Source organism: Poecilia formosa, unplaced genomic scaffold, assembly GCF_000485575.1.
Source record: "Poecilia formosa unplaced genomic scaffold, Poecilia_formosa-5.1.2 Scaffold358, whole genome shotgun sequence".
NCBI lineage: Eukaryota > Metazoa > Chordata > Actinopteri > Cyprinodontiformes > Poeciliidae > Poecilia > Poecilia formosa.
In genome coordinates this window covers 29,471-41,841 of record NW_006800297.1, presented here as the reverse complement: position 1 = coordinate 41,841, position 12,371 = coordinate 29,471, and the positions used below count along the sequence as shown (strand labels likewise).

At 37.3% G+C, this 12,371-nt stretch overlaps 2 protein-coding genes across 2 annotated transcripts; one reads left to right on the top strand and one right to left on the bottom strand.

Annotated features, from left to right (window-relative positions):
* Positions 1 to 140: 140 nt before the first annotated feature.
* On the bottom strand, positions 141 to 3,644 carry spcs3 (signal peptidase complex subunit 3). Its single transcript, XM_007574618.2, has 5 exons — positions 3,379 to 3,644; positions 2,257 to 2,330; positions 1,962 to 2,038; positions 1,180 to 1,295; positions 141 to 397 (listed from the first exon to the last, which is right to left on the bottom strand). The coding sequence occupies exons 1-5, from the start codon at positions 3,519 to 3,521 to the stop codon at positions 265 to 267; spliced, it is 543 nt and encodes a 180-aa protein (XP_007574680.1). The 5' UTR covers positions 3,522 to 3,644; the 3' UTR covers positions 141 to 264.
* A 1,075-nt stretch (positions 3,645 to 4,719) lies between these two features.
* LOC103153624 (ankyrin repeat and SOCS box protein 5-like) lies at positions 4,720 to 10,590 on the top strand. The gene is made up of 7 exons (XM_007574617.2): positions 4,720 to 4,913; positions 7,374 to 7,453; positions 7,817 to 7,924; positions 7,992 to 8,145; positions 9,454 to 9,588; positions 9,939 to 10,130; positions 10,201 to 10,590. Exons 1-7 carry the CDS (start codon positions 4,823 to 4,825, stop codon positions 10,326 to 10,328), a joined length of 888 nt encoding a protein of 295 aa, XP_007574679.1. The 5' UTR covers positions 4,720 to 4,822; the 3' UTR covers positions 10,329 to 10,590.
* The last annotated feature ends 1,781 nt before the right edge of the window (positions 10,591 to 12,371 follow it).

Below are 12,371 nucleotides of genomic sequence, written 5' to 3'. Positions count from 1 at the left end.
CAATTTTAATCGTTTATTGCAATAACTTATCGTTTAATGTGGAAGACCTAGAAAAATGTGTCCCACAATAATATTTAAAACTATTTTGAGTCTGATCAGCATTTTATCCACAAAATCTTTACACACACACACAAATGTTATAGTTTATTTCTTTATTACAAACTGCCTCATACAGAAAAAACACTAATGTATGGTGTGTGTGTGTGTGTGTAATCAGTCATGGTGGAAAGGTGTGTGTGTGTTGCTGCAGGTGAACATTTCTGTCTAGTAGCTCTTTGTGGCCTCATACTTCTCGGGGAAAGGCAGGCTGATGTGTCCGCTTCCGGCTACCAGAGGAAGGATCCCAGCGTTGGGAACGACGTTCCAGGACAGCGTCAAGGTGATGTTTTTATTGGCCCTGCACACAACACGGACGTGCCCGTCAGGCAATCGCATTCAGGAACACGGATACAAGCTAAAGTTTGTTGCAACGTGATTGCTGGAAGGCAACAAACGGCTCCTCATCGATGATTACCATTGATTTTGGTTGTGAAATTGTCAACACAAAGCCTTAAATCTTAAATGTACACGTGATATAGAAAACAAAACAGGACGTAGTGCTTTGATATGGTTAACACTATTAACTAGATAAACATTTACGTTTTTAATTCTGATGGTGCGTTCACACTAAACGTGTCTGACGCTTCAAGTTCGAGGCGTGTGCACTTTTGGTGCGTTTACGTCAAACGCTCAAAACGGTTCAAATCGCACCGCGCTGGACGCTCAAAACGCGTTGGTGTGAACGCACTATGATACATTAGCAGCTTTGTCGTCAGTTGCTATGGGAACAGGTCTGAGTGTAGCGTAGCCGACACAGCTCGAGAAAAGGGAAGAATAAGAGTGGGTTTGAGTTGTTCTTCAAACATTTTTCTACGTTACTTTCCCCCTTTGCTGTGGCGCACTGCACTAAATTAATAACACCTACATCTCCAGATTTTATTTTGTTAAGGGAATGCTCTAGCGGCTATGTGGGGGTGGGTGGTAGGAAATAAAAAAAAAGCACGTTTTTGCCCTCCAGCATTATGCGCATGCACGAAATTTCGGGACGTAACAAAAACATGATTAAATATTCATCTTGTAAGCATAAACACAGGTTTGGGTGTAAAATATGGTTTAATCTAGCATGCTCCAGCGTCTAACCTGAGTCCATTCCCATCATCGAAGAAGAAGTATTTGGATTTCATGTCTCTGAGGTTCAGTTTGGTGTTTTCTCCTCGGAGGATGATCCTATCCCACAGCACCACCTGGTTTAGAGACTGACACACACACACACACACAATTTTATAGTCTCCTAAAAGATATTATCTGAGTAATGTTTTAAAGTTATCTGTGGTGTAAAGAAACGGTCAGAGGTTTTGGTAGTGAAAAACTTATTTTTGTCATGACCCACCAAAGAGTAACAGAACATGCTTGAAAAGTTAAATACTAATATTTAACTTAAGTATTCTTTTCATTCTTGTTAAAGTTAATTATTAGTATTTAACTTTAAAAAGCACAAAATATTTAGAATACAGTACATCAGTGCAGAAAAATAAATGTGTAATAACAGCCAAAATGTTATTACAAATGCACTGAAATGCAAGTCAGATGGGAAGTTTATACAGAAATACAGTGAAGATTAGTTTTGTGTTATAAATCAAACTGCTTTATACTGTAACAGACATTTTCAGCGTCAATTTTTCCTGAATTTTCTTGAGAAAACGAGTTAATCTCAAGAAAATAAACTTTGTTTTCTCGAGACCACAGTTTGACTGGTGTTAAACCTGATTCCATCCTTCAATGCATGCAACAGCAGCAGGAGAGGACTTATGAGGTATAAGCCATGACACTGTCTGAATGACAATGTGTGAGTCTGATTTTTTTATTTCATGCTGATCCAAACCAGATGAACACACCAAAGCTCAATAAGTGTGTTTACTTACGTTGCTCTTTGTGGCGTATTCAGCTGACAAGTAGAGAAACAGCTGCTTGACATTCCAGTCAAAAATTGGCTCCAAATGTGGGAAAAGTTAAAGAACAGCACACAGACACACATTTTATCAAACAACAGCAGTTTGAACTAATCAAATCTCTTCAAAAACAAAGTACAGTTACATTGATGTTAGTGTAGTTTTTAAATAGTACGGAGTTACTGCTGAACAAACATAACTTCATCTCAGCATTTTCTGTTTAAATCAAAGTTGTCTTGACACCCCACGATGGGAAGTAAAAGGATATCAGCTGAGATGTCAAAGGTGATAAACCCCAGATCACTTCGTTCCCTGGGTCCTGTGAAGTCATCAACATTCTTCCTGTTAAAGGGGAAAATTAATTAGTTTGAAACTCAAATTAGATAAACATTTGTTTCCCTATCTTTTCCCAGGTTGCCGGGTGCCTTCAGGATTAATTTTAAGGCGAATCTGGAGCCTGATGTTACGAGTTTTTACAAGGAGATTTTGTGGGTCTTAAGAATGGCAATGGTAACTACATAGGAGCCAAAATGTATATTTTATTTGTTTCCAAGTAGCTTCCAATAAACTCAGAAACTTTGAGATTATTCTCAGAAATAAAAAAAAAAGTGGAAAATTCAGTCTTTGAAAATTTTCCACTTTTCAAACTCAGAAATTACCTACTGCAGCTTTAAATTAAAACTGACAGTTAAATCGTATCTATAATGGTGCATAACTTAATAAACTAACAATTGAATATGAATTAATAAGAGATACTATAATATTTAATTTCCCTTTGGGATCAATAAAGTATTTTTGAATTTGAATTAATTAAAGTAGTAGTATCTCGTCTGAACAGGGGCACTGGCCTCTTTCAGCCCCCCATCTGGTACCGCCCATGCTTTCTGCATCCAAGTAAAAGCCCCCCCCCCCCCCCCCCCAATCTGGTACCGCCCATGCTTTCTGCATCCAAGTAAAAGCTGGATTTAGTGGGGAACTGCGTCCACACAGCATGATGCATGTCAGCTAAGGAGGTGTGGTCAATAGCAAGAGACGCATATGGTTGTGCTTCTATGGTGAATAAATGTGCAAAAAATTAATGCAGCTTTTCCAAAATATGACGAAACTTTCTAAATAGATTTTTTTTATTAAGAATGTTGTTTTTTTTTTTTTTTAAATGAAACCAGTTTTAAATCTAGTTTGAGAATAAATATCACTACAGGTGGTAACATGAGAGCAGCAGAAGGAGGAAGTCTGGGTTACTAATCATCCGATCAGACAGCAGGGCCTCGGTCTGACTCTACATGGTGATGCTGAAGCATCATAAATAAATTCACCACAGCTAATAACGTGCATGAAGACAAAAACAGCAGTTTTCTCCCCAAACAGCTGGTATGAATGAAGCTCTTACAGCATAACTTTAGAGACGTGGATGTCCACAGGAACTCTCCTGTCTTTAAACGCCGTCGTGACGAAACAGCCGAAAGTCAGAGCCGCCATGACGCTCAGAGAGAAGGCGAACAGCGAGTTAGCTCTCGATAGAACCGTATTCATCTTTAAAAGTGGCTAAAGGAAGCTGAAATGAATGACAGACGAAAGGTTAATATGGAGCAACCGTTGAACAAACACTAGCGGATGTATACCCGGAAGTGTCGCGGTAAACACAACTTCCTGTGAGGAGCTTTTCAGAATAAATGCACCGTATAAGGCGTTTTGTTTCTTGTCAAAAGAGTTAATTGTTCATTTAGGACACTGCTTCAACAATAAAAGTGATTAACCTGTGTTTGGATAATTAATTTACTATTTATAATAACTATGATATGAATGATTTGTTAACGTAGCAACACAGACAGGAAACAGCCACCTGCAGAGATGAATAAGCGCTTCCTCTTCTTTTCCCCACTAAATAGCGTTTGACTACTATTATAATGGGTCATTACCGCCATCTTCTGAATGAAAGTCAGACTCCTTAGTACACAATAAATAAACAAATAAATAAATTCTCCCAAAATATATTAGTCCCCTTAGTTGTGTTGTATGAAACATATTTAACTCTTTTAATGAGACTTTTGCTGCTACTTCTATTCTAAGGGTCACCACAGTACATCATTTACCTTCAGATGCACATTTTCAAGATGCAAACGACTCTTAATGCCATAAATTCATATTCAGAGGTTCATCTGTATTTTATTTTAAGCGTCACCTTTACATATCTTGAATTAATCTAAATTAGCTTTTTAAATTTCCAGTCAGTTCATAGTATCTACTCATAATCTCCCAATCTAACATAAGGGAGAAATTAAATTACGTAATTTAATTTGTTTCTAAAAGTACAAGGTGATCAAAAATCCGTAGATTTCAGTAAGTAAAATATGGGCTGTAAATTATGGAGAGGCAAATTGAATGATTTCTACTGATTACTGAGTGTCCAAAACCATTTTTGTAACTGGTTATGTATATCGTTATATAAATAAGTTAATCTTTTACTCCAATGGGCTGGAATTTGTGATGAAATATGATTTTAAAAATCAAATTTATAATGTTGTAGTTGGTTAGTAGATCACATAATTTTTTAAAGTAATCTAGATATTCATTTTAAAATTGCTCAAATAAAAGTACAGCATACTCTAAAAATATATATAATTAGAAAAAACTAGTTTCTTCCTGCCTACGTGTTATTTTATCATCTTTCTAAAATAGTCTTGTCCTACGATCCACCTTGCATCTCAGCCAATCAGAATGAGTTTCGCCTCTGACTCCGCCCCCTCGCTGTGACTCGTGCTGTGGTGTTTTGACTGCAGCACGTGAGCCCCAGCCGCAGTACATGGAGTTCCAGCCCGAGCAGCTGAGGGGAGATGTCCAGGAAAAGAGCCGCAGAGTCGGTGTCCGTGCCCAGCAGCACCCCGGAGAGGAAGCGGGCCTGCTGGGGCGTTCTGATCAGCCAAGGTCGGTCCTCTGCTTAGCTTTTCAATACGATAGAAACCAGAACGGATGAAGAGAAAAGGCTGAAATACAGAACAACATGTTGAACTTGTGATGCATTCAGTGTTGACAGCGCAGTTCTGGTACGTGTTACGGCTAAATAAGACCTAATGACGCAAGCCTAAAACACCACTCACAGTTGATCCTAACATGATCTGAAAACAACACGTTAAGATTAAAACTGTAGAATAAACTCAATAAAACTGATTTTTATGGTAATCTGCATTAAGTGTCCATCCTCTGGGTTAAATTAGACAATTTACTGGAAAACTGTAATAAATGCTCTTTATATTATGCTCTTTCTTACCCTGCTGTTTCGTAGGCCTACGCAATGAGCTATAAGCCATTGCGTAAGCCAATGATAAATTAAAACGAACTCAATAATTTCCATTTACATCATTTACCGTTTTTCTTTTTCTACAAAAAAAAAGATGACAAAAGTCTTCAATCTTGTGTTTTGATCTCAACTAGGCCATTTTTGAAGCACAATTTTAGTTTTCAGAAACTTCATAATCAATTTTTTTTTTGTTTTTTTTTTTTTTTGTTTATTTTGGATATTTAAAATGTCTCCCAGTTCCAGTGTTAAATGTTTATTAGAATTTAAACCTGTTTGGAATATGTGCACCATAATGTTTTCTATTAATTTTTCTCACTTCAAATTTTTAAATGTTTTCTTCTACATAAATAAACTGCATCACTTAACCAAACATGTGAAACCAAACAATAAGAAGCAATTTTATTCTTGTTTTCTGCATCCTGAATGTCATTCAGCATGGTAATAGTTGAGTTTAGTGGAGTGATTCTTAAAGTTTTTAGAACTACTCAATGACTGTATTTTTGTTTTTAAAAGAAATTATAAATCTATGTTGTTTCAAAGTGTCAACAAGAAAATTATACAAAACATCAGGCAAATAATCACAGGATTGTTTCACTAAACACAAAATCACTGGGGTGAGATGAAAAAGCAATGAAATGAAAGAAAACATGAACAGTAAATAGAATTAAATACGACTCTTAATGAAACAAATCAAAAACACAAACAGTGAGAATAACTGAACTAGCGCAAAGAATAGACTAAAAACATCAATATATAAGAAACAAACAAGGTGTAGTGACTATTTGTCCCAAAACTTAAATTCAAAAATCAAAAAACTCAAAAGTGATCAAAACAAAAGGTGAATCCAACTCAAATAGTCACCTGATGCACCGTGGATTCTTGTTTACGCAGCCCAAAAGGATCAAAAAGTCAAAATGCAGTTCTTTGGTTGTTTTATTTCACAGTTCAGGCAAAAAGGTTACAGGCTTCACAGGATTCTGCTACTGCTCTCATTCCTGCACCTATTCTCTGACTGATGACTGAAGTGACTAATGAGACTGGTTCCATAGACTGGTAAACCTTGTGACCACCCACATGCATAATAAGCTACAAGACCCACCTATTTATACCAATGCCCACATCCCAACCTGAAATTAATTAACTAATTAGGTGAATTCCTAATCAAATAACTTATTCTAAATAACAAATTAAACAAAAATTCTAATGATAAATCAACTAGAAAATAAACAAAATATAAGAATAAACTAAACCATTTAAATTCTAATATTTAACTGAAAATCCTACACAAGGAAGAACTGAAAAGAGAAAACAACATTGCAAAAACACAAAATCTTACCAACTACACCTTAAATAAGACAAAACTAACTTTTCAGCCAGATATATGAGCTTCTTTAAAGTCGATAACTCCTTAATATTGATGAAAAAGTACTTTCTCCACTGGGAAAATGTTTTAGTTAAATACTTTGTCAATGTAACTAGAATTTGTTCTTCATTAAGGAATTACTCACTTAAAACAAGGTGTTATATCTTGCAGAAAAGTTAGTTGTAAGTTTTGTCTTATTTCAAGCGTACTAAGATACATGGTGGCACATGAAAAAGTAGCCAGCGTTACTATAGTATTACTGGCGGCCTTCCGTCAAGAAAGAAAGAACTTGAAATGCCAAAATCTTTACTCACTCTTTACAGAAAAGTGCTGGAAATGATTCCCTTGTGCGTCAATGCAGTTTTGGGCGCGCCTTAACATATTGTCATATACGCGATGCAACTCTGAGGCACCAATTCTCTGAATTGCATTTCGAATATTGTCTTTCAACTGCTGTAAAGTTCTCAGGTTATTAGCGTACACTTTTCCCTTCAAACTGCCCCACAGATAAAAGTCACAAGTTGTTAATCCGGAGATCTCGGTGGCCACTCTGGCAGAAAGGCGGGCTACTTTTTCGTGGGCCACCCTGTATCTTAACTACAAACTAGACAAAAATGACTCTGCAGGATTTTGTGTTTTTGCAGTGAACTGAAAGTAAAGGTCTAAACAAATGGGCTATAATAAAATGTTTTGTTGGTGTGTTTGGGGGTTTGTTTGTTTCCAGGGTCGTGGGCAGATCGCTCTCCGCTCCATGACGCAGCGTCTCAGGGTCGCCTGCTGATCCTGCGCAGGCTGCTGGCTGAGGTAGGACCATGCCACTGACACCAACTTAAAACAAAACCACACATTTTTCTAAGAAAACTACACAAATCACTTAGTAAAACATAACACAGTGGAAAACCAATAAGTAAACTAGTTTAATCTACAATCATCTTTATCTTCTGTTTAATATTGAATCGCCATCATTAACCTTGTTGACTGTCAGGAATCTGTAAAAGCCGCCTATCCCGTACATCGCCCCCTAGTGATGAAAAGTGATAATTACACAGCCTTGTTTGTATATAATGTGAGTTTTAACAGTTGTCAGTTTTATTGGTTTTTCTCTTATCTGACCACACCCATCAGCGACCAGATAACAGTGTGTTTTTTTGCATGTGTTTTTTGCAGGGATATCATGTCAACATCAAGACCATCAACCAAGTGACGCCCCTCCATGAAGCCTGTCTGTCTGGACACGTGGCATGTGTCAGGGCGTTGCTAAGTGCTGGAGCTAATGTGAGTACTGATACTTTCAGTTTCATTTCCAGACATAATGATAGTTTAATGGTGCGTGATCCTGCAGGTGAATGCTGTCACCATCGACGGCGTCACTCCTCTGTATAACTGCTGTGCATCAGGGAGCGTCGGGTGCATGGAGCTGCTGCTGCAGAATGGAGCGCACATGCACACACTTCACACACACTTCCCTTCGTCTATGCATGAAGCCTGCAGGAGAGGTATGCACACACAGCAGAAACCTTGTGTGTATTAAAGTATCTTCCTAGTAGACAAATATGCCCAGCTGTGTTCAGAATGTGAATGCATTTAGATTAAGGCGGAGGTGTCCAAACTTTTTACCTGGACCAAAAACATCAACTTGTGGGCTTTTTTTTTTTTTTTACTAAAACACAAAGTTTCACTGAGAATTTTGTTCCTGCTCAACAGTAAACTTGTCATGAGGTGGCAGTTTGTGAAGGTGAGAATGAACGCAGGAGTCCAGGTTATGAAGAAAGTGATGATGAATTTAATGATGAAAGTGGCTCAAACAGTCCAGATCAGGCAGCACAGCTGAGACAAAAAGCACACAGCTAAATACCGGTAGCAACTGACACAAAGACTGAACATGGAGCAAAGTAGCCACAGGACTATACAGTTCGACTGAGAACTACTGACGACAAGCTACATACAATTAGGATCTGACAACAGACAAAGACAACAGGTGGACTTAAATACAGTGGGAGGGTGATCAGGGAGAGACACACCTGGGAAACAACTAACAGGGAGGACAGGACATCAGAGACTCACAGGGAACAGGATCACAACAAAACTAAGCACTAAATACTTTAATTAAGAAAAGAAAATAGTCAGATTTTTTTGTAGGAACGGAATGTGAGGGAATCATTGTAAGTACAAAATTTTGAAAAGGTTTCACATAATTTCACTTTACTCATTTATTTTGGGCTTGACTAAAGAAACTACTAGCACGCCATACAATCTGGTCCAAAACACCTCTCTGTGCACGAAAAAATGTCCAAAATTAAGAAAAAATAGTAAATTCAAACAAACAACCAAGAAAAGTCCGCAACAACTGTATGAAATCAAGCTATCGTAACTCGGAGTTACATAACCGCAACACAGGAACTGGCATTAACCAGATTTTTATTGGAAAATCTTTAGTACTCCAATTATCAAAGGGTTCTTATAATTGTCAATCAGTTTCTTTATGTTTCCACTCATTATTTATATTTATCTTTGGTAATAAGCACTTTGAATTGCCTTGTTGCTGAAAATGTGCCATATAAATAAAATTACCTTTACCTTACCTAAAAATAAAATTTAACTATGTGGAGTGAAAACTGTTGACAAAAGATAAAAGATTGCACCACCAGTGTGGTCGTATTTCTGATGTTTACAACAAAGAACAAAAAATAATTTAATTTAAACTCATATATAGTTTCATATCACCCATAATGTAAATGAATGAATTCAAATGGATCCAAACTGTGTTCTGTGTAAGTTAAGCTTTTCGTCATTGTGTCATCAAGGGAACAGCCAGTGTGTGGAGACCCTTCTTTCTCATGGAGCAGATCCAGACCATCAGGTCCCTCACCTGGGCTCCCCTCTCTACGTGAGCTGCCTGCACCGACACACAGCCTGCTCAAAGGTGTTGTTGGCCAAAGGTGTGACTTTTCTGTTTCTGTTTTTCTTTTTAATGAAGCTTTCCAGTTGCTCTCTGCAACAGAGTATTAGGGCCAAGTTAAGAAAAAAAAAACAATTACAAGAAAAAATTTGATTTTGTGAGAAAAATTTCATAAGAAAAAAGAAAAAAGTTGTAGTAACACAAGAATAAACTCATAATATTAAAAGAAGTTGTAATATTAGTAGAATGAAGTAGTAATTTTGTCAGCCAATCAATTCATTTTATTTACTCTTACTTGAGTCAACCTTTGGGTACACTGCCCGCCTCTGGTTGGCCCTATGCATGGTACTGTAGTTGTGACATTTATTTTGCCCTCCTCCCCTCGTCCAGGAGCCAGTGTTAATGCAGGGAAAGGCGGGGAAAGCCCTCTGCATGTAGCTGCCAGACAGAACAGCACCGATCTGGTGTCGGTTTTACTCGACCATGGAGCCGAAACCAAGCTCAGAGATGGAAACGGCCAGCGGCCGTTAGACCTTGCTCCGCCTGGTGGAGAAACACACCAGCTGCTTGTGGCATTTGAAGGTAATGATTTTTCGCTGTGAGAATTTTCAAGTTGAATGAAAACCCCTGAACCGGCTCTGTTTGACTCCAGCGTCCCCCAGGAGTCTCTGTCAGCTTTGCCGTCTCCGGATCAGGACCGTGATTGGGCGAGCCAGACTCAAGCATCTTCCTCTCCTCCCTCTTCCTTCACTTCTCACTCAATACTTGGAGCACACATAGAGCCAAAGGCTGCATGCTCTCTTGTAATTTTCTGGCTCCAATGCAAAAACAGAAAATGTTACCAAGTATTTTTGGTCTAGTTTCTAGTGCAAATATCTCAGTACACCTGAAAAAACTGACTTAGATGTAACTTTTCAGTAAATTTTCAGCAAGAAATAGCAGCTTATTATGGGTAAGTTCTTAATATTAATGAAAAAGTGCTAGTGATAAGTACTTCAAGACATATCACTATGTTATTTCACTTATAACTTGTACTTTTTTTAATCAATATTTAGGAGTTATTAACTTAAAGGGACAATATTATGTATTTTCCAGGCAAAGAGTCCCATTTTATAGCACCATCAAGTAACTATGTTAACTTTAGTTGTTATAAAAATGATATATATGTCAAAAGAAATTTTACTTCCTAATTTAATGCCTTAAAATTGGGCCTCTGTCTCTTTAAAAACTCCTGCTCTTTCTGAAACTCCGCCTTCAGTGGGTCATCACAACATGGCTTCTGTATTAACCCTTTAACAACATTTTTACCAGCATTGCACTGAGAAGTAGCTCATACAATTAGCTCAGCTGAGCTCCACCGGGTGTTTGCTAATTTCTGCTGGCTAGTCTGAAGGATCTGAGTGGGGCAGTTGTACAGGAGGCTGCTCTAAGAGGCAGAAGCTCGTAAACTGCAGTTCAGAGGAGGAGCTGCGTCCCGAAGGCGGGGCTTGGTCCAACCAGGCATTTTGCACAGCTGAATGGTTGTCATGGCGATGAAAGGAGTTCTCAGTCATGCATGAAATAATTAAGGCAACACTCCAGGTATGTTTTAGATAAAAAAAAAATTGAAATTACATTATAACAAGTCAAGTAATTTTTTTTAATGCTGCCTCTTTAAAACAAGTTACTATCTTCCTGAAAACTTACTTGTAAGTTAGTTTTATCTCATTTCATGTGTACTGAGGTATTTGCACTATAATCTAGACCAAAAAAAGTCTAAAAATGTGTCTTTCAGTCTAACTTTAGTGAATCCAGATAGCATTTCCTGTCAACGCCACCATGGATTCAAGCTGATAAAGGAACTGTTTACACCCTGAAGATGCACACCAAGCTCCAACATATGATGCACTAACTCTTCCCATAATTCTGCTGAAAAGTGTTTTCACAGCCGATAACCATAATATCTTTATCTCAATGTTATTTATGAATATTTTTTTTATTTTGTGAATGTCAGAATGCTGCTGGAATTGGAAACATTTCTAAAATGTGTGTCTGCATACATGCTAATGAAATGCTAACAAATAATTTATATTTGTGAGATGACAAAATTTAGAGTATTTTTTTGGATGCAATGAACCACTATCTGTTTTTTATTACTTCAGCTAAAGATTATTTAAATGATACACTGTACATTGAATTGAAATGACAGATTATTGTGAACTGGACTTGAAATGAATCAAATAAATAATGTTTTTATTGCAAAAAGGTTGTTTGTTTGACTCCAGCGTTAAACTTTGGTGCAATATTGCAGCTATTACTCTACACACTGATGAACAGATGATAACAGTCATACAAATATAAATAATTATAATAAAAGAATTTACAGTACATCAAATTAAAATGACTTAATTAAAATCTCATTAATAAAAAATTGAAACAGCAACAAAAATGGGGACTTTCAGGCTGTTTTAGATTTGGTTTTATAAGCCTGTCCTAAGGGTAATCAGGATAATAATCCAATCTGTTTCATTTTCAGATATTTTAGAGTTATTTTATTAATCAGTTTTATTTGTGGATTTCTTGAGTTTTCAGTGAAGTTATTTTAAATCCTTTGTTTTCTTTATTCCTGGTTGCTTCTCCAATGCAAAGCGCTTCGCTTTGTTTTGACTGACGTCCTGAGGATGAGCGGAGAGCTCTGCGTACTGCAGCAGGCTGAGCAGAAACTGATCCTGGATCTTGGATTCTGCTGCAGAGATCAGTAATTATGGTGCTTAGCTCTCTTTTTTCTTGAGCAATCAGCTCAAACATAAGCCACACCCTGAGACACAGAACCAGCTTCTTCCC